Source organism: Apteryx rowi, unplaced genomic scaffold, assembly GCF_003343035.1.
Source record: "Apteryx rowi isolate R43461 unplaced genomic scaffold, aptRow1 scaffold_436, whole genome shotgun sequence".
Classification (NCBI taxonomy): domain Eukaryota; kingdom Metazoa; phylum Chordata; class Aves; order Apterygiformes; family Apterygidae; genus Apteryx; species Apteryx rowi.
The window spans coordinates 306,650-334,475 of record NW_020450690.1 but is presented as its reverse complement, the minus strand read 5'-3'; the positions used below and the strand labels follow the sequence as shown (position 1 = coordinate 334,475).

At 38.8% G+C, this 27,826-nt stretch overlaps 2 protein-coding genes across 9 annotated transcripts in view; one reads left to right on the top strand and one right to left on the bottom strand.

Annotated features, from left to right (window-relative positions):
* The window catches only part of CUNH16orf45 (chromosome unknown C16orf45 homolog), a 52,113-nt gene extending 44,255 nt beyond the window's left edge, over positions 1–7,858 (top strand). Inside the window, exons 3-6 of the mRNA XM_026076653.1 lie at positions 84–157; positions 3,517–3,631; positions 5,315–5,397; positions 6,888–7,858. Of these exons, the coding sequence (XP_025932438.1) occupies positions 84–157; positions 3,517–3,631; positions 5,315–5,397; positions 6,888–7,000 (385 nt within the window). The 3' untranslated portion in view covers positions 7,001–7,858. The remainder of the gene's footprint in view (positions 1–83; positions 158–3,516; positions 3,632–5,314; positions 5,398–6,887) is intronic.
* The window catches only part of MARF1 (meiosis regulator and mRNA stability factor 1), a 43,021-nt gene continuing 17,057 nt past the window's right edge, over positions 1,863–27,826 (bottom strand). For 3 of the 8 annotated variants that reach the window (XM_026076648.1, XM_026076652.1, XM_026076650.1), the window contains exons 18-26: positions 26,433–26,566; positions 25,689–25,891; positions 24,938–25,165; positions 23,925–24,155; positions 23,390–23,602; positions 22,557–22,617; positions 22,279–22,419; positions 20,984–21,154; positions 17,631–20,443 (exon numbers count right to left, since the gene is read on the bottom strand). In XM_026076648.1, coding sequence (XP_025932433.1) covers positions 20,211–20,443; positions 20,984–21,154; positions 22,279–22,419; positions 22,557–22,617; positions 23,390–23,602; positions 23,925–24,155; positions 24,938–25,165; positions 25,689–25,891; positions 26,433–26,566 — 1,615 coding nt within the window. In that variant the 3' untranslated portion in view covers positions 17,631–20,210. The other 5 variants (XR_003255309.1, XR_003255310.1, XR_003255308.1 and 2 more) reach the window with 5 other exon arrangements.

The window sequence follows — 27,826 nt, the reverse complement described above, 5'->3', positions numbered from 1 at the left end:
AGAGTGAAATGAAATCTGGCCGATCCTGTGAACAGAGTATGTGAGTTTGCATGTCTCTGATTGTATTTTTTCTGTTTCTGCAGGATGGATGACATCCAGCTGTGCAAAGACATTATGAACCTTAAGAAAGAGCTGCAGAGTTTGGTAGCGATCCCAGGTAACGGCTATCTCCAACCCAACACTAGGATAATGCTTGGGCATTGCAGGGGAAGGCATGGTGTCAGGAACACTTCTGCCCCAAACATAATTGGAAATCTCCCCTGAGGCTGATAAAAAATATATATATATACATATATATATATATGTATATATCAGTGTGCACAGAGAGTCAAAGAGTCAAAGAACCCCAAACCTCCTCTTCACAAATCAGCCCTTTGCTCTTGGAACAAGCAGTGCAAAATACTATAAAGATAGCTCTGTTGAGCTACTTGCCTCTGTGAAAAGAGTGTTTTGACTTCCTATAATCTTAGGGAAGGAAACTCGATAAGAGATATAGGTAGAAAGGGGAGTAGACAATACCCCCAAGTCTGATTAGTAAAGCATGCCACTCACTCAATCTTAGCGGCTTTTTGATGCAACAAAGTCTCTAGGGGTGTTATGTCACTGGAGGGAACACTATTTCCTCTCAGTCAGAGCTTCAGTTGAGAAGTTGTAATTAGATAAGAGAATTGCCCTGAATCTTTCAAAAAGGAGCACCCAAAAAAGGTTAAATAAAAATTAACTTTCAGCAGAGATGAATCCCATATTTGCATTTTCACATCAGCATAAATTAAAAGTGCAGTTAGCATTTGTATGCTATTGAGGAGTGCATCCACTGGATTGTGGAACCGTGAGACACGTATCTTCTTATGAATTGATTTAGTAAGCTCATAACTATTTGTATTGAATGGAGCATTTTCTTACCATAGGAGTGTGCCCTGTTAAATCCCCGCTGAACTGCTAAGTGCAGTAGGGACATTTTTTACTTTTCCAGCAGGCTCTGAGCTGACATATCATTACAGTCCCAGGCCTGTGACAAGTATAGTACCTTGGGGCCAGCCTTGCAATGAGGTTTCCTGAAACAATTCTGCAGCATAGTTTATAGGAGTATATAGGAGTTAGCAGTGGCATTGTACCTAGAAGAGACTCCAGATTTTACAGCCAGGCAGTGCTGAGGCCGCTCCACCTCCCAGCATGTGCAGTTTGCTCTGCCTGTTCCAAGATAAGGAGCAGATGAGTGAAGAGGTAAGCCACAACACCACAGATATTTTTAGTATGCTGAGTATGGCTGGGGGGCATCTGTTATATCAGTCCCTCAAGACATGACTGTAAGAAAAGGTCTCTTAGGCAGATACTGTGGGGAATAAAGCAATTCACAACAGTTGGTCACATGCACCTCTTAAGAGACCAGGAAAGTGCATTTACACTAAATGTCACTATATGGTCTCTAGCACCCATCAAATAATTTGCTGTTGCCCAACTAGTAAGGACAGGTTTTGACTCCTTCCTTTGGCCATCCTCATCTTATTTCCATGTTTTACTGTGCAACTTAAAACAACAGCTTCCTCCTGAGAAAGGAGAGGCATTTCAGTCATGAAACAGGAAATAGATATCTACGTTTTTCCTCTCAGAGTCCATACAGCAGCATTTCTTACTTGAATAAGAACTTTTCTATGTTACTTTGCACCTAAAAGAAGTATTATTCATAATTTTTTCCTTTTTCTTTATACACACTTTTAATTTCTAATTACATTCTTATAATATTGAGTTAAATGATATTGTAAAGGATTATGAATGCTGGAGGATATCTGTGAATGATCCCTCTTGCCTTACCTCTTCTAGTCTGTGGCTTTCTTAGCCATATGTTTAATTTAAAGTTAGGATTAATTTTTTTTTTTTAATTAACTTTTGGAAACCATTTTCCATTCACAAAGTCTTAAGCAGAGATCCACAGACAACAGTTTCTCTTTAACACTGTGCAACTCTCAGCGATCCTAAGAACATGCAGCACCACCTTTTGGCAGGCTCACAGCAAGAATACTTTTATCTTCATGGAGAGCCAGAAGCTGCAGGCATCCACACAGAACCAAGCGCTAACACAGAACGTGCCCATCGTGGTAAAACACTTTCCAGAAATGGGTTCATTGATAACTTAACTTAGTCAAACTTTTCTGTTGGCATACAGATTTGTATAGAGACTTCTTGTACTAGATTCAGTAGATGGAGTTTAATTGACTTCAGCTGACAGGGAATCGGGCTGTTAGGATACAGAGTCCGCAGTACTTTGTTGCAACTTGGGACACACATTTAGCAGCCAATTTCCTGGAGGATGGGAAGGAAGAGCACATCTTGCAGTCTGGGAAGAAGACAGATGGAAGAGAAGTAGAAAGTAGCTCCTGTCTTCAGTAGCAGGAGGAGGAGATCCTTTTGCTTTGCCTATTATGGCTATGGAGCAGGCAAGAGTAGCAAGGCAAGCATTTTTTTTTTTTTTTCTGCAGCAAATCCAGCGTTACTCAGAACCAGGAACTGTAATAAAGCAGAAGCTTTGAAAGCTTTGAAATCTTCATAGCAGTCAGTAATCACTACGCCCCCCCCACTTTTTTTTTTTTTTTTTTAAACTTCCTTTTTTTTTCCTCCTCTAAAAGATAAACACAGAAAATACATCCTGGACAAAACAAAGCAGCCTTACTAGGTATTACAAATTATTTCCTCTGTTACTGGCAGACCATAATTTAAAATTCTCTAAGAAACATGACTTTCCAGACTCAGATTTACAGAAGTTCATTATCTCCAAAATATAATATTCAAATTCAAGGTACTTTTATTTCACTAAAGAATGGATTTATTGCAGAAGTTTTCAGCAGGAAGTGTCCTGGAGCCCACAATCCAGACATTAAGTTGTAATAAGATAATTGAAAATAATTGTTTATTTAGCTGTTTGAAATCTCTTATAAATTCATTTAACAGACATAACCTACCTCAGATGCATTGGACTGTAGGCATCTCGCCCTTCTTCCCACAATTCTTATTATACTTGATTCAATTTTATGGTTCTCTAAACTCAGTTCTACTGCTCTATGGCTCAAAACCAAAATTCTTGATTTAATGTGAAGTATCTTTTCAGCTGATCAAAATTTTCAGCTTTTAGAGGAAATACATTGGCTGGCATTTGCCTCTGGTTTTCTCATCTCAGCTCTGCTTGCTGGATTTTAAGAAATCTGCCTTAACTACATTTGCTTTATAACCTTAAATTACAGCTCTGTAAGGTAGCCTAGGCCCTCCATGTGCTTGCCCCAGCACCTTCCACATTTGCAGTGATTAACCAATACTTTGTTTCTCTCCAAAGCGTTTTTTGATTATTTGTTCCAGAAAAAGTTTTTGGAGATTTCTGATATTTTTGTCTTTTTCATGAAGTAAAGTGTTGTGATTCAGGTCTGAAGAGCTGACTTCCATGAGCAAGCAGTTTAGACATCTGCAGGTTTTTCCCCTGCTCCCTAGAATGCAAAGTAACAGTCTCTTTTCTCTGTTTTTGACCAGAAAAAGAAAAAACAAAGATGGAAAAACAAAGAGAGGATGAACTGATTCAGAAAATCCATAAACTGGTACAAAAAAGGGATTTTCTTGTAGATGATGCAGAGGTGGAGAGATTACGGTAAGAGCTAAAAGTAACCGAATTTATTCAGATATTTCACAGGTCTAATTCACACCCACTGGAGTTAGTGACAGAGTTTGCATTAGCATTAACAGGAGAGGATTAATCCTTTAAAACAACTTATCAAGTTAAAAGCCTCTGCCTGGTTCCATAGGAAAAACATTAAATTGCTGCATTTCTGTTTCTCCTTATCCCATAAATGGCTGTCATCATCTCATGACTACAAAGGGTTACGGTCTCTTACTCTCCCACTAGAAAATGACTGGGCATCTACCATTATGAAGAGAAGGATTTTTGCTGCCTGCCAGAGGAGCCTCCTGGCATGGGTAGTAAACATGGGACAGAATTCTACGAAGGGCATATTTGTAGACATCTAAAATCTGCTCTTTTTATACAAAAAATGACCATATTAGTGATTTATTATTACTACTCTCATCCCACCTTTGAGACTACCTGCTGGTCTCAAAAAAGGAGAATGAAATCACTGACACAGCTCTACCTAACCTAAAGCATAAGTGAGTTCAGAATGGTTTCATCTCAGTATCTTAGCCCATGAAAGCAAGCTGCTTACTGAGAAACCTGGGGTCTCCCAAGACAGCTATTTTCCAGTTGTTGCGCTGAGATCCCGACACCCTACAGATAGTCAGGGCTTTGCTATTACTTCCCCTATTTCTGTTTCAACATTAATGCTTCAAGGCTCCTTCAATCCATTTATCCTCAATGACAATATCCATCCGAAAGGGCTTAAATTCTAAGCAGGCAAAGGCTGGGAGAGAAGAAAGCTTGCCAGAGTCCTGCAGCTGATCAGAGAGCTGCTGAAGTCAGCAGCTGGCAAAAAGCCCAAGCTAGTAACGGGATCCAGCGCTCTCAACTGCTAGTTCAGTGTGCGAATCACAAAGACTCAGCAGCAGCCAGACAATACAGCAGCCTGACTGTAGGCCATGCAAAATGTACTGCTATGCAGATGGGAATATATTAGTGCCAATTCACATTCGTAATAAAATCTGGTACCTTTCTTTAAAGCTCTAGCTAATGAAATCTGGTTTTCCTCTACTAAACTGAAATACTTTTTGATCAGTGTGCTCATTGTTAATGTTTAAATAATGAAATAGCAAAGAAACCAACATGGCAGTATCATTATTAGATACAATCAAGGTTAGAAACATGTAATCTTTATTTGGGGCCTAATCCTGTCATCTTCATGCAATCAAAAGTGTACTTGGCTTTGGAAAAAGCTGTAACAGCAAAATACCGTAAGATCCAGTCTTTTACCTAAGTGGGGCCTTTAAAAATAAGAAGTATGGTATCACATACGTATTGATTACTTTGCTTCATTTCCTAGAGGGAGTGTGGTGAAGCACTTGAAAAAACAACTTCAAATAGGTGACACACCGTGGTTTAAAATCTGCTGACTAAGGAACATAGCAAACCCCAAACTATCTATGTCACAGAGACAACTGAAGAGCCTTGGGGAAAAATTCTCTTTGAATTCTATGAGGTTTGTTACTAAATTTATTTGGGCCAGTATCTTCTGCTCTAATGAGCAGCAAGATAAGAAGTTTAAAAAAGGCGAAGAAGTGAATTTTCTCCTACTGATTTGATCCGAACTACTCTAGGTTTTACTCTCCCATTTACAGAGAAAGTGTTATTTCTGTCACGGATTTATTTTCCTTTTTTTTCCAGAGAGAAAGAAGAAGACAAGGAGATGGCTGAATTCCTTCGAACCAAGTTAAAACCCTTAGACAAAGCAACACGATCTCCTACCAGTGAGTTCCTAAGCATAATTAAAAAACCCAACAACAACCCCCCCCCCCAAGCCTATGCACCCCCACAAAAAAGCCCCCAGGAACAACAGAAAAAAACTCCCAAAACAGCTGGATAAAAGAAAGGCATTTTCAAAGGCCATGTTGGGCCAGGCACCCCACTCCTGCCAAAGGCTAGCGTAACCTGACTATGTCACACTGAAACAGGACGGTGTGTCAGACCTTGTTTCCAGCCACTTAGAATTTGGTTTCCCAAATACCCTTAATACTGAATCCAAATAATCTAAGGCTGCTTTAAAACTGCTTTGCATGCTTTGAATATGCAAAGTGCATTTGAATATGTATATTGCCACAACCTGCTTTTGTAAGCAGTGGGGTTTATTGTTGCCAACCATATTTTCCCATCTGGTTTCACACAGAATAACTTGAAAAAGCCTCTTAAGATATATGCTAAGATATCTGAAACCAGGTTTGTTTGTTTTACTGCAGGCAAGTGGGAAGTAGAAAAGAGACTTCAAACTTCCACAACTGCCCATAATTTCCTGCATCTTACCAATATAAATTGTTTTTTCAGTCACCTCAACTCAAATGACTTATAATTGATGGGACTGCAAAAACAGTCATTTCTCAGGAACTACAGATTGCATGATCCCTTGATAGCTTTACTTACACGCAGAACAGGCACAGCAGGAGTTCTAACAGTTAACAGACCGATTTTGACCTGTCTCAAATTGAGCTCTTAGGCAAGGAAACAGTCAAATGAGAGCAGTGTCCTTCTTGGAAGGTGTAGTAGTTCTACTAGATGAAAAAATTCATATCCAAACACGCTGTTGCTTTGTACTGATCTGGTCTTGCTAAAGAGTTTCTAGAGGGATGTGGAATGACTGAAATTCAAGCACAAGGTTGATGGAGATATTTTAAAGTGCACCACTAATTATTTATACCCTTTAGTCACAGGGAGCATGACTCATTTCCCTTGTTAGTTTACTTCATGTCATTGCTTTTATACACTTATTTTAAATGCAGTGTTAGTGATAAAGATTCCTTTCACCCTGAAAAACCTTTACATCTTGTTCTACTAATTAGGACATCCAAGGTCATGAGAGAATAAGCTCTAGCAATATTCTTTTTCATCCTTAACTCCTTAATAAGTGGGTTTTAAACACAATAAGCTTTCTGTGGAAGGACCTGTTATCTGACCCTGCAGCTGTGAACTAGGGCACCTGAATTGAGAATGGTGCAAGAAATTTACATCCCAGTAAGATGTACAGATTCTCTAGGCTCTTGTAATACTCTCAACCTGAAAAGATAAGTCTTCCTGAGCACTTTGAATCCACCCACCTTGGTTTCTACCAAACTCTTAGATATATTGTTCAAACTGTCATTAAAAAGTTTCTGGAAGAAAGGCTTGTATTCTTGGTGTAAGCCAGATGTAGGTAGAAATAGTTTGAACTAGCCTTGGTTTTAATGATGTCCTGTTTTGAAATTTGCAGGTACCCCAGCAGAAAAGAAGGCAGAACCTCCTCCAAGCAAGCCCACCATTGCCAAGGCAGGATTGGCTATTATTAAAGATTGCTGTGGGGCCACACAATGCAGCATCATGTAGCTCTGGGCTCTCTGCCATATCTGTCTTTTCAGATATTTTCATTGAATGAAACTGTAGGGTGAGGGGATTTAACAGCATCCTGATAACTGAAACAAGAGCAACTGTGATACAACAGTAATACATGGACTGTATTGATGGCAGGTTCTTCGCTGTTGCATGGATCACTCAATGCGCATGCCTAAAAACAAAAGAAACCTATATAGTGGCTATCCAGTGACCAGAAAAGATCTGTCATAGAGATGACAAAAAACACCCAGTGATAAAAGTGAGTGAGAAAAGGGCACATTTCACCAAGTAAGATGTAAAACAGCAATTTTAAAAGGTCATCACTTTGTAAGAATTTGTTATACACTTTTTCCCCTTTGCAAACAGCACTCAGACATTTGCTGGAATATCCCATTTTGGCTACTTTTCAAAACAAAAGCCACAAGTAGTGATGCTGTATATAGTGCAACCAATAGATGAAGCAAATTTAGAATAACTGATGTTGCATACAAAATATTTATCAAACTAGCGTGATATTCAACTACTTTGCTGTAGAGTTTCACTTCCAATCTTCCTAAAGAATGAATATCAGTGACAAGGATGCTGCAAGTGGATATAGCTTTTATGTCCCATATTACTTCTGAATTACCCAATTCAAGTAAATATTGCTTGCACTAGGGAAAAATAAGTCTCTGGTAAAGCTTTAGCAAGCACAGCTACAGTAATTTGCAAATATGTGATGCACTCCAAAGCTACATCATATATTTCTCTTGTAGATCTCTACCTCGCATGCAGTCAGAGGTTAACACCCAGAAAGTGTTGTCAGCTATTAAAACAACACTTACACGCTGTGTGAGACTGTATCACTGGTAGGTTGCTGGAAGAAGGGAAGAAAACATGGACACAGAAAAAAGTTAACAAATTGTAGCACTTAGAACAACTATCAATCACATATTTAATGACTGTGAGAAATATAAGCTATCAAGCATAGGAAGACACTAGCCACGCAAATGAACCACAAGACAAGTATAATAAATATGAAAGTAGGTATCTGTGGTAGGAAAAAGGTCACCGTCTACACAAAGTGGGTTTAAAACTAAGGGAAACACAGTTACCTGTGTTTCACCATTTAACGCATTTCTGGTCTCTGTGCAGATTAAGTCTTGTCAAATCCAATATCTTTATATTAGCTGTCAGTAGGTGGTATGTCTATGTGATGGTATTCCATATAAATGTGTTGTGATGGGTGTAAAGAGTAAATAAATGAACATGATTTAATGCGAAAACAATCTCAGGCTTAGAAATAAACAGATAGCAAAAAGTTCCTAAAAAAGAGTTTTCCAAGAGGACCTTCCATTTTCTGAAGGCAGCTAAGTGAAATGTGCACTTATATACAAAAAAACCCACAGTTATTGGGGGGAGGGGAAAGGAGGGGATATCAGTATAAACACCAGAGTTACCCAAAAAAGGATGAACAGTAATAATTTTTAAAGAGTACCTTGTTAAGGTTCAAGGAGATAGACATCTCAAGTAAATCAGAGTATTCTTGTACAAAATACAAATCCATAACACAGGACTGATCCAGTGACGAGCATTCTCCAGAATCATTTGTTTCAGTATTGCACACACACTTGAGAAAGGACCTGTCACTGCAAGTTCCCTAGGGCTCCAGGATCAAGGAAGAGAAAATAGGAAGCTCTCCCCCAAGACATGAAGCACTTTGAATACTTTGACCAAAGATGAAGGAAAAAGGACAAAATATATATCCAAAGGCTGGACAGACATATACAGCTATTGCATCCTTGCTGAGACAGACCTTCACTTTTAGTTCTGTAGCTGTTACCATCTGCTGTACCTGGTACAGGTTGGACAGTGTATAGCACCTACATATATTAACAGGGTTATAAGGAAAACTGCATAGCTTTTAAGGGAGAATGCAAACTGGAGGGGAAGAAGTGCCCACTGGCTTCTGGACAATTTAAACAGCCTCTTGAATTTGCTGGTGTCCAGTTAAGACATCAAGAATTATTAGTATCTTAAGATGCAGATGTTAGATGTCATTAACAAAGGCAAAGTGAAACAGCAGTTAGGAAAAAAACCTGTTGCGAAACACCGAACTTAAGCCTCAGGAGGGTCAGCTATTATGGCCAAGTAGTGTGAGTGCCTATAAATAAGGAAAGATCTAAAGTCTCTTGGGAAGAAAAGAGAAATCAGTGGAGTTTCACCAGTAGAATGTAGGCTGGGATGAAAAGTTTCACCAACAGAAAATGGAGATAGACATTTCTGGGATTCAGCACTCATGACTAGGCTACAGAGTCCCCTCCCTTAATTAAAATGGAGAAGAAAAAGCACAGCAAGTATGAATATGTAACATTCGTATACAGTTAGCACTGGCAGCCAGTGCCCCAAAGGGAACTGATCTACAGCAATATTAATCTGATCCGTTTTCAGAACCTCTAGCCTGGCCGAGCTGAAAGGGTTTTTTTGTGTTTTGTTTTGAATTAGCAAACTCTTCAGTTCTTTTTGGGCAGGTTTAAGCAACTTGCCCAAAAGGAACCACTGGTTCCTTTTGAAGGGGAGTCAGTGACACTGCTTAGCCATAAAGCCCAGGATTTGTTAGACTGAGGTCAGAGTCTCATGTGTGTTCAATGCTGGCTTAACTTTGTCCATCCAGAACACAGCAAGGCCCTTATGTTTTACTTCAAAAACAATAGCTGTAATTAAAGAAGTGAAACTTATGAAGAAATTAAGTGTGTGAAAGTCTTAGTCCTTTTCTTTGAAAACCCAACTAAAATATTGAGTATTCCCAAATACAATGAGGGACTTTAAATTCCCTGATCCTATGAACATCAGTAAGCAGTCTGAAGGCTAAAACCCTACCGAGAGGGCACAGTATACAACCCACATTTGAGAAAGTGGTAAAGTCAGCAGAAAAATCTCAGCCAAATATTTAGGTGGCTACATTGAACAACTGGCATCATCTCAGCAGACCCGATTTTCAGATGTCTGTTACTGTCTGCAAACAGGGACACTGCTCAACTGAAGCACCCAAAATTGCTTCTGGAAATCCTGGCTGTTAACCACTGTCTGAATCAAGCCAGAAAGCAAGGCAGCAGAAAACAAAAGGAATTTTAAGGTGGATTTAATAAACTGTTTTCTCTAATGAAGTGGTTGGGACAGGTACACATGGCTATATTCTGTCAAGGATCTTGGTCCCCAGAGAAAAAACAAGAGTGCTGATCTGCTATTTGTACTGATCGCTCTCATTCTACCAGCACATAGCTCTAATTGTACCTTCCTCTAAGCCTACTGAATCTCTTCAGCAAAGTAAAATTCAACATATTTCCAAATAAAATAAGCTGCTGTGTCATACTAAGCATTTGTTGTTTTTTCCTGTTACTAAAAAAAAGAGTGGTTGTGGAGTAGAGCAGGATGCAAGTGTCTTGTGCAGCTGTACCTTTCAAGAGTAGGGTTATTACTCTGCAAGGAAGGAACAATTTGGTAAATTAGTGATGCTACTACAATAAAAATGAAGGATTTCGACAATGAAAAGAAAAACAATCATAGAATTTCTCCAATTGCACCCCACAGAAATCAAACCAATCAAACCAAAATAACAGTCGCATGATTCTCCTAGACAGCTCTGTAACGTCACTACAACCCAGAGCAGTGCAGAGATCAGAAGTGTTCACAGCGCTGCACAGGGAAGATAAAGGTCTTGACATACCTGAGCACTGTTCCAAGAATTTTTTTTTTTTTTTAAAACTGAATTCAAGACCATTCTGAGACAGCCTGACAGCAAAAACCTGGCCCTGCTAAGCATCTTTTTGAGAGTCAAGTAAAACACATTGCCAAGCGAGAATGCTTTTAACAGCAGTAAGTAGTCTCTGGACTGCCTGGTCTGCACACCAGTGGTGGATTACAGGGGCTGCCTGTAGTGCCGGGCTCTGGAGACTCCCTCGAACCAGATACCTGGAGGTCTTAAAAATGCCTATGTGGCCACATACAGGGAGCGAGCAGGAAGCAAGGGCATCCAGGGCCAGGGCCCATGTTGCTTCTTTGCTCTCACTGCCTCAAGCTTCCTGCTGCAGGAAACAAATATGCACATGAAATTAAAGTTTGCCTTAAGAAAGTTGTGGTGTTTCAAGTGAACTAAAGGAATATCTAACAGCAATGGCATTCAAACCATTTAGACATGGCCCTGCAGCCACCTGAGGAATGACAAATCAAAAATCAACAACAGACAGGAGATTGTATTGATTGTAGCCAGGGGACCACAAGTTACCAACGTCGCATTAACCAAAAGCTCTTTCATGAAAGCCCTTCTCTGCTCCCCTCGCCCCCAACGAACAGAACTTTATGTATTTTCACAAATACAGTTCAAAGACCAGCGTTGAGCCCTGCTTGTCTGCAGGCTGAAATGCAAGGCTGCAAAAGATAGTTAGGGGATGGCTGCATCTTTTTGTGGTAAAGAGTTCCCCTTGCTTTGCGTGTGTGGTGGTCACAAGTTCACAGGCGGTTCAGGCTTTCTGACACTTTATGTCCTCCTACGCAGAGATAAGAGCCTGCTCGTTTCACTCCTACATAAAACAACAGAAGATTTCTTTATGCTCAAACATATATAATAACATCTGTGCTTGAAAATCAAGTGCCAGCAGGCCACTGCCAGACCCTCACATTTCAGGAGTGGGGTGAAGAGAGGTAAGGCAGCTTTTCGCCCATCTTGTCCTTAACAAGGAAAGGCCAACTCCCATTCACACTACAGACCTGTAGGTGTTCCCAAGCAGGTCGAAGTCCAAGCCGCTCTTCCAGAGTAGGCGCATGTTACTGAAGTGGGCGCAGGCCTACTCTGCCCAGTAAAAATGCTACCAGCATTACCAAGGTGCGTCATGTTGCACATACTCATGTCACGCCTGGGAACAGCCAGGCAGGCAGCCAGCTTTGGGACAGCAACGTATCGCTTTAACCCCAAAACTCTTGCCCTTCTCTCCATGCGGATATGACACTCTGCAGGGGATTGAGAGAACATCTCAGTCCCTAGGCCTGGATCCAGACAGCCTGGGCAACAGCTCAGTCTTGGAGCTAAATATGTAAGAGAAATGCTACTGCTAGGCTCTTACATTTAGGCTTGGATCCTTTACAGCATTACTAGTTTCTTAACTTGAGGCAGCCTTCTGCAGTTATACTACATTTGGGGTCGAACTAGCTGCAATAAGACACCAAGAGATATTTAACAATGGATACCTAGAAAGTAAAGCTCATCAGCTGCAGAAATCGGTGCATTATAATGTTAGGCTGGATGCTGTAATGGATTAGGCTTGCAAACATACTTTGTCATGTTTGCAATTCAATGCTAACAGCTAACAGCTAAATAGAGAACTGCCAACTGAGGAATTTCTAGTTATAAGAATACAGATCTTACGCACCATAAATGGCTACAAATAGTAACAGCAAGACGTTTAGCTTCACTTGTGTCTCCACTTGCCAAAAACCACTAAGAATTCCATTGACAGGGGATATGTGCTTTGTTTTCCCAACAGAAAAATCCTAGGAACTGCACTGAATGGACCTTTCAAGACAATTATGTGTGATTGGATTTGAAGTGCACAAAGTTTCTACCCTTAACGCTAGCATTAGTATTGCAGCTCTCCTGAGCGCTCCTCCATCACGTTACTATCTGCTTATGCACCTTTCAGGCCAGAACTCCCTGGACAAAACCCAGCTTTGTTTCACCAGGCAAACAACGCTGCTCTAATCAAGTGCCATTAAGTGCAGAGCTCCCTAGCTACTTATAGCTATAATCTGTAACTACCACACAATAAACCTAACTGATAAAACCTTACAGCCCTCAATCAACTTACTTATATTAAATAAAAGCAGGTCCACAGAGAGATTATAGAGAGGGCACAAGATTATCTGATGAACTACAGCTACCACAGGAACTGTGGAGCACATTCCTCCTGAAACATGAGACAGCAATATCTTCATTAGCAAAAGCACCAAGGAAGCAGCAGAGCAAGCTGTATTGAGATTTACAAATACTTATTTTAAAATGAAGTATTAACCAAATGAAAAAGAGCCCACTCACTCCTGGGGGCTATGAAGGGGATGGCAGATTTGAAATTCTTACAATCGTGCACTTGTTTCTCACGCACGTTTGCACTCATAGATGGTAATGCATATACACATCGAGAGAGCCCACACAAATACATCTTCTCAGTTGGCAAAACAAACAGCTTTCTACCTGCAGACGCCTTCCCTTTCAGGGGCTGAGGTAGCATCTTGAACCTGTGAGCCCACCATCATCAATGTCAGCCCACCACTGTCTCAGTAAGGAGCAGCTCAGTGTGCTCCAAGGCAGTACATGGCTGCCACCAGGTTCTGCACCAGTTAGAAGAATATAACATATCAGTATGTTTTGGCAGGAGATTTACCCTTAGAGATCATTTACCCACCTGAAAAAGTTAAAAGGGGGCAAAGATGGGTCCTCAGAAAGCAAGGGCAGAATCCTAGGGGAGGGTGGGTGTTCTTGACCCCACCATGGTCCGGAGGCCTTTGGTCTGCCGCACAAGCCTGATTGATGGCAAGTGCCACAAGGCACAAAGACCGTAACAGAGCGCAACTCTTGCGGCTGGTGTCCTGCACCATCCAGAACACACGGCATGCCCAGGACACAGGGACAGTGTTGAGTCTGTTACCGTAAGGACTGCACAGAGCTGGAAGGTTTGTGCAACCTCCATCCATTCCCACCATGGTCCTTGTGGCATGCAGGCACATTTTGGTGCCCGCACCTTGTCTCATGCTGCTCCCTGCGTAGCTGGGGAGGCTGCGCACAACAGACCTGCAGGGTCTAGCCCAGAGCTAAGGGAATAGTTGCCAGCCTGTTGAGCACCCTAGTTTAGAGCTTGGGCTTCCTCCAAAAATTCTGCTTCAGGTAAATTGCAGAGTTGTTTAAAGAAAGCTCAAAGCCAGCAGAGGTGATTACAGCTAATCCTAAACTTCCCGTGAGCTAATTACCTCATCCCACCTACACCTATAAACAAAGTATTATTTACTGGTAGTTCTCAGCATGCAAAATAGGTTTCCTGCCTAAACTCTGTACGCCTTTTGAATCCAATAGGTGAAAGGCTGGTGCGAGATTTTTGTGCCCACAGCATGATATATGGTCATGCTTTGAGAGCCATGTACCATCTAAATGCTGAAATGCCTAAAGCTTTATGGTGTTCTGTACTCCAGCGGCACTGCACAAAGGGGGAGATAAGTCAGTACAGCATTACTGGATGTGCCATATACTAAGTAGAATAGCTTTTGGCAGTAATACAGGCTCCAAAGCTCTCAAGGTGACATGAGTAAGAGTCAGCTCAAAAAAAGTTGCAACAGCTGTTTCTCACCTTCCTTCCCTCTTGCTGAGTAACTGCAAGCTTATTTCTGGCATAAGGTCACAGCTCACAAGCTGCTTTGCTTTTGAGCTGGCAAAGGCTGCTCTACAGACTCCTAAACAGGCGTGCGAGGTTGGGTGATAATCCCCCCAAAATCCTGCCTGAAAATATTTTGAAGACTTTTGCTTAAGGACTATCAAGCTCAAAAGACCACAGAGATCATTTCCAAAGAGGTCACCTCTATCCTCATGAGTTAGAGGAACACTCCAGGACTTCTACTGTTTGTCCCAGGACTCAGAACAGTCCCCTATAACATACAGTACAGGGCTAAGCACCTGAAGTGTAGGCCTGCTTTTATGCCTTGTCTACACTTCACAGACCATCTGTAAGGGTAGGAAGATCATCGTGGTGCAAAAAACACCTAGCTTTACTTTTTAGGTGGCCAAAGGTCTTAGTAAGGGCAAGGAATTTCCAAAGCTGTCATCCTGCCGCTGCACAGTTACTCTTCCTACAGACACTGCCTATACTTTGAACAAAGTGCAGGATAGCTTGGAAATCCTGCAGGGTATTGGCCCTTCAAGATACTGATCACAGGCTTTTAGAGACCTCATTTTCAGGAAGTCTTCCTATTCATCCTCCTATGCCTTTATCATTCCATCCTAGCTTTTCGTAACCTCTGAGAATATCCTGGAAATTTCCACATACTTATCATATCCCACCCTGACACTTTTTTTTTTTTTTTTTAAATTTCAGAGAAAATATGAAGGCAATCTCTGGTTACAGGGCTATCACTAATTGTTCCTCACCCTCCCTTCCCACAGCTTTATTGCTTTTCTGTGAATTCCCTTCACATATTAATGTTTATCCTACTCTTCAGGCAAGATTAAATTATTTACCTGCAGTCAGGTATGGTGCCTAGGTCTCACTGCAGAGTATCATCTTCTCTATCCCAACTCTGTTGGTGACAACCTTGAGTCCTCATTGCAGAATCCTGGCCTAATACTTGAGCTTAAAGTTGAGAGGTCTTCAAACACACCGACCTGCACTGAGATCCTCTCAAAGGACTCTCCCTCTAAGCACAACCAGTACTGTCACGCTTCTTCTCTCAAGCTTGCAACTGCTTACAGTCAACCTATATAATCAAGTGCTTAGGGGGAAAAACAAATGCAACACTGTCAGTGGCAAATAACCAGAAGAGGAAAAACAAAAAACAAAACAAAACAAGAAAAAAATCTTTTGCTTAAATAGGCATTTTAGACACAAGGGAGCTAGGAATAGGCTAGGACTAGAGGAACACCTAGAAAAGGTTCTGAGCTGATCAGATAGAAGCATTTCTTATTCTACAAAAAGCGCTCAGAAACAATACCTTAACGTGGCATCTCAGCATTTTCTGACAGAATGGTGTTCCCAGCTATTTGCATCCATGAAGTATCAGTGTTTCCTGTAACATATGTGCAGCATTACAAAGCAATTTAACAAGTCACTTGAATTTAGAAGCATCCTTCTCCTTTTCTACATCCATATAACATTAAGTAAAAAACCCCAGTTCATATTTCAAAAGGAATGCTACATTAAAAGTGATGCTCTGACACATGCTGGAAGAGTACAGACATTGTATCATATTGTCCTCTGACCAACATCAGCTAAACTATGGGAAAATATCAGAAAGGTCTCTAGATATCTCAGTTGTTCTGTTGCATACATCCACTGTAGGACATTGTATTACATATTTATGAAAAGTTGACTTTAAAGTACATTAGCATCTGCCTTTCTATGGTCACATAGATTGAACAGGTATCACTTCAGTCAAGCTTTGAATGAGAAGTCACTTAAAGCAAAGACCCCTGGTTTTCAGAGGCACAAAAATGATCAAGTATCCAGATTGCAAAAGGGTTGGCTGCAGAGACACTTCACGGATTAAAAAAAAAAAGTAACATGCAAAAAATTAAGTTACAATTAAAAGGAAGCCATCACTCCCACAGACTGATATCAGTCAGATTTTAACTGGTCAGCTTTTTCTATAAAGGGGTATCTAAGCTAGGCAAGGCCATACAATTCAACTTTTCTCCCCCTCTCAAAGCCATAAGTCTAAGGTACAGAAAGCAATCTGTCATTTGGCTGTATCCAAAACCAAAGTCAGCCTGCTGTATAGAAAGATGACTTTCTTGCCAATTTCTCCCTCATGGCAAAAATTGGCTTTCTCCAAAGTAAGCCTTTTGTCAGCTCTTCTTTTCAGCAGCTTGCACCCTAAGCCACCACGCTATGACATGCTCTGCTCTCTCCGATAGGCATGCTTCCTATCGGCATTACTCAACATCACACCTAAAACCATCAACTAAATAAGTCACTTTCCCACTTCTCTTCTCTACTTGCAACTCTGTCATCATGCTTAAGTCTTCCTCCTTGTTGTGCTGCTTTTTTTAAAGTTGCAGTTAATAGAAACATGAGTTAAACTATGCAATTATATTCTATTCTGTTATAATACCCAAGACAGACAAAACAAACCATTTCCATTTTGAAAAATCAGGTTGTTTTTATTGTGACTGTTAAATAATTTACTTAAAAAGAAGGGAATGTTCAAAGCAAGATAATGAAAGAACAATTAAAATCAAACTCATATTCTGAAGTTCATCACACATTAGGTGATATGAGGGTTTTTATTTGTATGCACACCTAAAACATTCACAACTACCAAGAGAATTACAAAGTAGTGACTGTACAGTTGTTGGTTTTTTCTGTTTGTTTGTTTTAACTGCTATAGGAAGTTTTTAGAAATTGCTTGCCCCTCAGTTTAAAACAAGTTTAAGTAGTTACTTTGAAATTGTTGACTGAACAATCAAATATTCTGCAAGGCCAAGTGAGCACTTACCTCTGGCAGACCTGGCATCATTTACTCTAGCAGACAGTCCTACTTAACAGTTACATTAAATGAGAATATGTCAGACTACAAAAAGATCATAAGTAGCTCTTCCAGCTCTTTACTTTTTTCCCATAAAGCTGTGAGATGACAGAACAGTCCAATTTAATTGCAGATTTTTTGAATTATTTTTTATTTTTAGATTCAAAAGTAAAATTCAAAGCACTCACTAGTAAAGCTGCAAAGTAACTTGGGTACCAAACCCATAGCCACTGGATAATCACCATCTTCAACAATCTTAAAAACAATGCTATCTTATCCCAAAGGTGACTGGTCAACTATATTGTACAGTAATGCTCCATCCAGATTAAATCACATCAATTTTAACATTTCATAGTGAGACTAAAACTCAAGAGAAACTCCTTTTATTTCCATGTTTTCCATTTACACCTCTTTCTCCATTTCTCTTCTCTTTAGGACAAGAAGTAGTACAGTTTCCTTCTGAAAGACACCCTAAATGGTGTTGTATGAAGAGCGGTAAGAGATACCAAGAGCTGCAAAAAATTGAAGAAACCCTCACATTCTCCAGAATTGCAGGTTATGGTTTCATGGCTTTTCTTTTGTCTTTGTAAAATCCAGAAATTTAGCTCTCTGCTCTGCCTGGATGACTAAACTTCATGCGAGTGACAGAAAAAGTTAGGATTCTAGGACAATTTTTTCAGCTCTTCAGAAAAGGACAAGTGTTATGCTTGCTTGAAAATTTTATTGACACAACTGTTTGGTCCCAACACACAAAACAGCACTTGAGCCACAAAAGAAAGTGTCCAAACAAAGTAGACAGCTAAGAAAAGATTTTTTTTTTTCTCCCTCCCACCCCAAGAAAAAGATGTGCATAAATTGAGGGCTTCAGTGACATTTTTTTTTTAAACAGACATAAATTTGAAGTAGCACATTAAATTGTTAAATTAAAGAATTTCATGGTTGCAATGCTTTTAAATCTGTAAGTCACATCATTCATTTAACCCTTTGGATAAAAAAATATATTGCAATTCAATTGGCTATTTTGTTACACTATGAACACAACTTCTCAAAAGTTTTATTCTATTACTTTCAAACAGCGATTTCATCAGAATCACACATGAATCCAGATATGCCGACCTCCAGAAATGGTATAACCTCCACAGTCACTTTGACAAATACCATTTTTTCCTCTGTAGCCTCAAAAACCTGGTTTTCTTTAGTCCTCTGGATGACTCGTAACTGCATCTCATGAAAATACAGTTTCAGGTTGGTCTTTTTTCCCAATGCATGCTCTTCTGAAAAAGATCTAAGTGATCAGTATTAACCATATCATACTTAAATAAGGTGAAAGCAGATGTTCTTACATTAACTCATTAAAAGCATTCTAAGAAAGCTTACGTCTATACTTCACTTTCTATAGCAGTATGTCTGTAGAGGTTTACTAAGGACTCAAATACTGTGCCATAATGCTCAGAAAAACTTCCAAGTGTTTCTCTGCATTCATAATGGCTATAAGTTTACTCCTGGTAATACTTGGCTAAGTTTAAAAGATTTTATAACAAAAATCTGTCTAGTAAAATTCTGTCTATAGCCATTATTCAGTGGCATTTCCTGTTGTCGGCTAAGGCATTAGAGCCCACTTTCCCTCGCTTGCATATTACAACAGAATCTGTCTAAAACATCCCTGTTGGCCAGTGGAAAACCTCTGGTATAGGTTCTTTCATTACTACGAGCAATTTATTTGCTGCCTGGCAAATACAACCCATTGTAAATGCCACGGTTACCCAAAATGGGTATAAAGTCTCATTCACTGGACGTTTCTGCTAACTAGAGTTAAGGTCCTCCGCTAACTTAACCTCTCTTCCAAGGCTGGCCCTTTCAAAGGCCGACACAGGATACCACAAATTGAAAAAAAAGCTTCCAACACTAGAAGTAAATTTTAGAATAAAAACAGACACAGTTAAAAGACAGCACATCAAAGAATAAGCTTCCCATTTACTGAACATGCTTAAAAAATACAAAACAAGGTTAAGCAGAACAACCTTAGCATTTCCACATGTAGCTAGAACTTTCCTTACAAGTGGAAATAGCATCAGTACTTTCCGTCGCAAAACATTTTTATAAGACCTGCTCCATTATCCATAATTTATGCATTAAATGCATATTTTAGAAATATCAGAATCTTTCTAACTTCATTTCTAGACACAATAAAAATGCGTGTCTGTATCTTAAACTCATGACACCAAGACAGTCTTTTTTTCCTTAACCAAATCCATGCCAGACTGGAACTAAACATAAAAGGGAAGCTTAAAACATTAATGTCCTAGAAAGCTCCTAAATGGAACTGAAAACTACAGAAAACATTTAAAACAAGTTTTGCAAAAAACCCACATAATCCTCTACAGACATCTTTACACAAAAGAATTGACTATGCAGTTACAAGTCATCTGAAGGGGCAGAAAACAAGTTTCTCCTCTGTAGTACAATCAACTCCCTCACTCTTGTCATTTCAGTTCAGCAAGTTAAAATTTCTCAACAGGCTTTTGAAAGACAGATCATGCATTTTATTTATACTGTCTGAAACAATACCAGTAAGCAACAGCCTATAGAATATAATATGCTACATGTATGATTACACCACCAACAAGGCTTAAGGAAAATAAAATCTGTCCCATTTCAGTTGAATTTATATTTTGCTTTTACTGAACACACATTTGTTTATGAAAAAAACTGTAAAATTTAAGAATAATTTAATGAATGCTGGAATTTTTTTTTCTTTTCAAAATAATAGAAAAAGTTCTGCTCTGCTGACAGGTGTGTTCAGTGTAAAAGGAACAAAATCTTCACAGAATACATCTAAATACAAATTAATTCTTCTAGGCCTTTCATTAAAATATGTAGGGGCTAGCAGATAGCTTTATTTTGTGCAGAGTCCAAAGGTACTTGTCTTTCACACTAGAAGAAAGAGTTAAAGCTTGGTTACAGGTGCAAGTGAAAAATTTGCTGCCAATTTCACCTTGTTTTTGTGTTGCTTTTTGGCTGGGCTGTCCATTGCTTCCTTGGTTAGCTGGGTTTCAGAGGACTGACAGGGAGGCACTGAAGTATTCTCTGCGGCACTCGATACCACAGAACCAGAAGGCAATTTTTCTTGAGCTGTGGTAACAATTCTTTGTTTTTCTTCTTCTGTTAAAATCATCATCTCTAAAATAAGTAAGACAACTCAATTTATAGATGCTCTGTTCTCAAAAAAAATTTTTTTTCTCTGGTAACATGCAATAAAACATTTAAGAAGAATGTCAGTCTGATCTGAAACCAGAACGTGCATTATGTTCACCTCTGCAGCTGATCTGATGTTTACTTTTGGCTCTACTTTACCTTATCATGTACTATTTAGTAGGTTTAATTTAATTCTCATGCATTAAGCCTCTCAGTGCTGAACATAAAGTAGTATGAAATTTCTGTGGTGAAAAGGTTGCTACAGGCTGGCAAGATGCAGGTTTAGTGGTGGATGAGGTTATGCCTCTAGAGTTCACCACAGAGAATCACTGCCGGGTAATTATTGTCAGTACTCAAGAGCTTCCGGTGGAGGCCACCTGCATTGCCAACACACCTCCACTGTACTATAAAATTATTATTTTTTAAATAGAATTTTATAAATCAACCACTTGTTTGATGCTCTGTTTTCTAGATCATGAGAGTTATCATCCATAACTAGTACTATGCAGGCAAGCAAACCCTTACCAGAGAGGGGTGCAGGTCGTTCCTCAAACTGAATGAGGTCAGCAGACTCGAGAACCACTGGATCAGGTCTCAGTTGTGGGGAAGGTAGGCAGGAAGGAACTGGCTCACACAAGAGGTCAACAGGAGATGTATTTGTGAGGCAAAGAAGTTCTTGCTCAGTTTGGCTAGAAACTACAAAAATAAGGGAACATCTTTCAAAGTATCTGCAAGTGTGAAGGTGTCACTATTTCAGACCAGGTAAGCGCCAAGTCTTCAGACATGACTAAGGATTTAAGAGCTATGGCAGAATTAAATTACTAATATTAAACTAATTTAATGTTAATCAATCTCAGATTCACGTAAGAGTCACTTTGCTGAGATCAAGAACATCTAACCAAAAAAACTACAATACAGCAGAAAAAGCAAAACTATTCCAACCTATTGCTTGCCTGAGCTAGTATATCCTCATATTAAAACCTGATGTTTGCCAAACTTGACCAACAGAGGAAGAGCTGAAGTAGCATGTTCTACAGGAATAGCCTTTGACAGAGAAGAGCCAGTTACCGGACAACTCGCTCATATACGTACCAAGACCCTATCAGCTATTTACCTACCAATTAACACTTTTACTCATGTGTGAAAATTAAGCTGAAAGTTTCAAAATAGAAGTGACTTGCCCTTACTAAGGGGGACAGTCTTTGACTTCTGAAATAATGCCTCAAGAACTATTTCATGAGTTTGCTGACCTGGAGACAACAAAAGAATTGGAGACCACAGCAAGGTATGTACTATGAGGTCATCATTTCCCAGTTATTCCTATCTGAAGACAGATTTATACTAGTTATCATTATTATCAGCAAATTTATGAGCAACAAACAGGCTATTTGGTTGCATATCACACACACAAAGTACTATTCTCATCAGAAGATGGAAACAAATATTCCTAGCACAATACCCTACTGACCATCTCTCCTCATTAGCTTTATGCATACAAACTTCAATTTCCCCTACACAATCAATGGGAAACAATATTCTCATGGCTATATATATATATGTGTGTGTGTGTGCGTATATATATATATGCACATATATACACACACACACACACACTGACAGCTGAGGACAACAAACGCCCTTTTCAAGGGCTACATGCCTAACTATATACCCTGGAAAAAGTTTAACAGCTTTCAAGCCATGAAGCACATCTCCAGAAGTTCAGATTAACCAACTCACACAGCTTTCCCCATGCTGCTTTGCTTACTGCTTATTTCCCCAAAGAGCAAATAGATTTATTATACAAATCAATTTCGCATTACCATTGCTAGGTGTTCCTAGACTTAATTCCATTGATGAAGTGGATCCTGGAATCTCCATAATATGTCCATTATGGTCAGCAAGCTGATTTCCATGATCATCCACATGATCAGCAGGGGGAAAACTGGGTGAGCTAAAACGAGCTACAAAAAGGCAAGTTCATTTGGTTCATTTACCAAAGTCACCTCAAAAAAGAAAGGAAAAACAAACAAACAAACAACAACAAAAAAAACCCACCACAACACTTTTAGGATACTAGATCAAAATTGAACTGGCTTACTTTTCATGTCATTCTTTAGCACCACAATTCTCTTATGGCCGTGTCCTTTAATCCAGACCACCTATAGAGGGGAAAAAAAAGCCTAATTAGTAACAGCACACTAGCCTCAAAGCCTAAAGCAGCCTCCTCACTGCCTTTCATCCAGCCTAGCACTGGCACTCTAGAAGTATACCAAATCATGTTGCTAATTGGTATTATATCACCAATTAAAAGTTTTGTCTCAAACAAGAATTGATGCCTAAGACAAAGCATAGGTCTAGCGATTTTACTAACTTTGTATGTTTAAACATAAAATTGCAGAATTCCATTTTGTTACTTTCCAGAAAGATCAGTTTACTTAAGGAAAAGCTTATAGCCATAAATTGGGTCACAGAATTATCCTAGTTTTTAATGCATCTGGATGACAACAAGATGCCATAGCAAAACTTTGCTTCTGCCAAGGGCCCACAGCTCCTCGCTCCAGGAACCACTCTACCCTGAACAAAGTGAAGCTTCAACATTGTACAGGGGTTCTTAAAATAAATAAATAAATAAAATTGGTTACCTCACTTGATAAAAATGCCAAGGCTGTTCATGCCCTCACAAGGAATAGTTCTTAAGCAAGATTTGGTCAAAACATAAGAGGGAGAAAATATTACTTTGTTTTTGTTACTATGCAGTCTAGACTTCTCAGAAGCATCTACTAAAAATACAACTGGTAAAATCTCTCTTTAGAGGGGGTAATTATTCCAGTAATTCATACTATCAGAAACTTCAGTAGTGTAACTATTTTCAATCCATGCAGAAATCTCTGAAATCTCAGCATAATTTTTCAGTAATAGAATTCTTCACACCTGTGGAATTGCTCCCAAGAGCTCTTCTAGATTATTGCACCCATATGCTTTAGGCTGTAGCACTTCTCCTGTGTATTTGCTATATGCTACTGGGAACTCGTGAAGAAAAATCTGCTGATAATGGTATGTGTGAAGCAAGGACCTTACATTCTTTGCAAACATATACAGATTTGTAAGCTTCACATATTCTTCTGCTGCACTATTGGTAAAAACCTGTATTAAAAAAAAAAAAAGGAGAGAGACAATGAATTAGAGTGCATCCTCTAGTCACAATATCTTTCAAGATATGAGACAAATAAAAACATGCCTTAAGAGGAAAAAAAAAAACACCCAAACAAAAAAAAAAAAGGAAAAAAAAAAAACTTGGTCCCATATATTTTGATTTCTGTAGCTTACTTAAAACAAAGTCATTACAGTAGGGATATCAATTGTTGTCAAGGTGTTCATGTGTGCTTTAGTTTTTCCTGTTGTGCATAAAGATTAAGATGGAACGTAATTAAACCCCCCCCACCCCCCCAAAAAAAAGGCTTTATACCTCAACCAAATAAGGCAGACTTTTCAGGAGTTCAGTTAAGGTCATAAATCCATATTCGCACGGATTAAGAGAAGTACTGTGGATTGTTTCATAATGCCTTTTGAGCTGGTCAACAGAGAGAAAGGATGTTCCATCCCAAGACATTAACAAAACTAGTAACTGGGCAGTCAGAGTCCGCAGAGACTTTCTATTTATCAGCTGAATCTGTTTGCCAGACTCTGTGTCAACTACCTGGAAAAAGGAGTTGGGAGTGGAGTTAGAGACAGGAAAGAGATTAATCTATGAATAAGCTGTGTAGCTGGGGTTGGTTTGAGCGCAACTTAAGCAGCATCTGATACTACTTAGCCCAAAGCACACAGGATAAAGAAGCTTATTACACAGAAAATTTGACTTAAAATATTAAAAAAAGCCTGTAGGGCAGCTTTTGTCCACATGGTAGACATGATTTTACTTTATTTTCCAAGACAGCTAGATTTAACTGAGCTCCAGCCTGGACACTTGCTAGAATAACAGAGCAGGAGCAACTAGAACAGTATGCCCATGTCTATGTAAATGTAACCAATCTTTCCCAGTGAAGTATAAAATCACCGATTATTTATGTTCAGAGTCAAAGCCTCAAATCACAGAAAAAATAAGCAATGTGAAGGATTAGGAGAGAGAGAACTACTATGGTTATCATGATACGTTTAATACAGTCAGAAACCAACTGGGAAAATACAGTTTCTGTTGTTAAAGAGTACTACAATACAATGTTTTATGTGCAGTTTGATGAACTAGCATGAGTTTTCTGAGAGAAAGTTTAAAGGTTATAGAATAACATCATCACAGGAGTATAGAAGCTACATGTAAAACCCCCTTTGGAAAATTTGTTTTTTCAAGTTAATGTAATATTGTTTCTAAAATACAGTATCAAGCACACTTAGACTGTACTTTGAGACAGACAAAATACCGATATTCCTTAATACAACACAGCACACCTTTTAAAGCAATAAACTACAACAGTAAGAAATTACCTTTACAACATGGCAAAGTTTTTGCATTAAAGCTGGAACTGAGCTAACATCATAGTCATGAAGACGCAGCGTGTATCCAAATGTTTTACTGTATTCTGTAAGTAAATCAGTCATCATAAGGCAGTTGTCTTTCTGAGACCGCAGCAGTTTAACAAACTGGGCAGCTACAGCTTTGACTTGTTCCACCTCCGTGAGTGTGAGAATTTTCTCTTCCCCACATTCCAATACCTACAAAACAGAAATTATACTTTGTTAAAGTGAGTTACCTAATTTGAATGAAAAACGTGATCTGCAACTAGAATTCGGTACTTTCAGGCAACCATTAGCTATGTAAGCTTGCTTACCTACCTCACGAGAGATTTACAAAGCGAGCAAAAAGTGTACTTCTGAACTAAGACATGAAGTAGGCAATCAAAATATTCAGTTATTACCTTTTTCTTCTCAAGCGAATTTAACACAATTGAAACGAAGCTTAGGTCTGACTTTGATAAACTGAATCTTATAAATCCAATTTGGATAATTTGAACTTGCTAACAATAAACTTAGCCTGCATACGATTAAAAACTTCGGGCAGTTTTACTAAAATGGCTATATCAAAGTCTTCCCAAAATACAGCTGGCCAACACTACATGTAGGTGCACAGTTCATAACTCATGGTAAAGTTGATGAGAAATAACTCCTGTTTAAACAAACAGTTGTGCAGATCTTATCAGAAAAATGCTAAAATCCACAGTTGTGTTTAAGAACTTACTTGTAAGACATCTGGTATGGCTTCAAAAAGTTCAAGTAGTTTTGTAAAACCATAGTAAGCAAGTTTGCACTGACGACCAAAGTGGTGATGATAAGAAGGAATAAATTTATTAAAGGGCATTCGAAAATGGGGTTGGTGGCGCAGTAAGTCAACTACCTCTTTGGAAAACTGTTTTGTTCTTTCAATTTCTTCTTGTGTACGTTCTAACATTAAAAAACAAAAAGCCATTAGAGCTAAGCACCAATACATCTATTTTAAAACACAGCAGGAAATATAAAAAAAGAACATTGTGATTGACTTGCAGCTTTTTTGCATCACACTGTTTTCTTCTACCATTAGAGAGTTGTACTAAGCGTACACGTTTAAGGTCTAAAACTTCAAACAGCACTTTGGAAGGTTTTAAAAGAAACAAATACTTTGATATTTGTGTTGTGTGGAAACAACTTGACCTCTTCAACCATTCCACAGAAAGCCTAACTATATTCAGAAGTATTAGCATTATTTCATGTGTTTTGCCACCTGCTCGTCTATTCCTTTATAAAAAGTGCTGACATTCTGTATTTGCTAGAATTTCATAACCCCCTTAGTTATGACATCCTGATAGCATATGTTCACAGTAATGAAGAACACCCACTGTCAAGGAAAAGAAATAACCAAGTCACTTTTATTCGCTTCAGTTACACAGTTTTAAAATATTCAAAGAAGAATTTATTTGGCAACAATGAAAAAAGTACACAGACATACCTCTTTTGGGAATACAGATTACCATTTCGTTATCTTGCTGTGACAAACAGATGGTTGTATCTGGAATTTCTGATATTATATCAGCCAGTTCACACACTCCATATTCAGTAACATCCCAATCCTTAGAGAAACACCTAAAAGGATTAGAAATTTGTATAACAGAAGTTTTAATGCATTCTATCTAGGCCAAAAATGAGAAAGATATGAGTTTATACAGAATACTGTTAGCGAAAGCCTCAAATCCCAACGAAAACAAGCAATATTTTCGTACTGCCTGTAATACCAGTGTATGAGAGACAGAAAAGAACAAAAGTATTCTTAAACCAAGTCACCTATCCATGCTAACCAGAGAAGTAAGAGTTACACTGATGGTTCATATGCCACTGGAAGAGAGAAAAAGCTATATATGCCAACCACTGGATGCCTCAAACTAGTAGTGGTAAGGGACAACATAAAACTTGAGCTTGGGGGAAAAAAAAAAAAAGTGATTTAATTAGATTTATGTTACACATCCCCTTAATCCTATATGGCTACACTTTTTGTGGTCTATATTTGCTCAAAAGTTGAAGACAGATGATCTTAAACAAGATGAGGCCTCAAGAGAAGGCAGAGACCATAACCTGGAAAACACCAGATTTTTAAAAGATCCACAATATTAGGTAATATATTACAAGGGATTTTATTCCCCCGCCACCCCTTTCTCCCAGTTTGACAGGGACCTCTTGGAAGAGTAGTCCACATTCACTCTTATTAAAGAAATTGCTAGAGTTGACTACAGTGGAGATGCACATTTAGTAGATTAAGAAGCAACCAATAATGTATTTTTGCCAATAGTGAAAGTATAACCAAAAGTGTATATAGTCAAAAAGGAGCTGTTGGCACACGTAGCCCAACAGCACATGCACTAAAGTACACCACATCCAGTACTAAAGTGCTATGGTTTTCACAAAGCATATAGATTGCTACTTTATCTTCACCTTAAGGAAGGTGTCAATCTTAGGTTAAAAAAAAAAAAAAAAAAAAAGAGATCTGCTCCTTTTACAATATAAGAGCAGTATGTTACACTACTGGCAACAGCAAGGCTATTTCTCCTCCTCCTTCTTGTACTATCACCAAACCTGATTAATGAAGTAAAAGTGCTTATTGAGAACCAATCTATTTCACAGCTGAGAAAATAATGTTTCCTTTTGAAAAAAATGCCTAACATTGAAGTTGATCATTCTTGTTCATATTACAAGTATGCCATGACCTGCTTAATAAAGCCAAACTTAAAGGCATGGCTTCATATAGAATCAATGAAACACAATACATTGCAAATTTGAAAAGTTTTGAATAACTTAGTTCTAAAGTAAAGCAGTACAGTCTGCTAGAAAGTTTAATTTTTTATTTAAAAA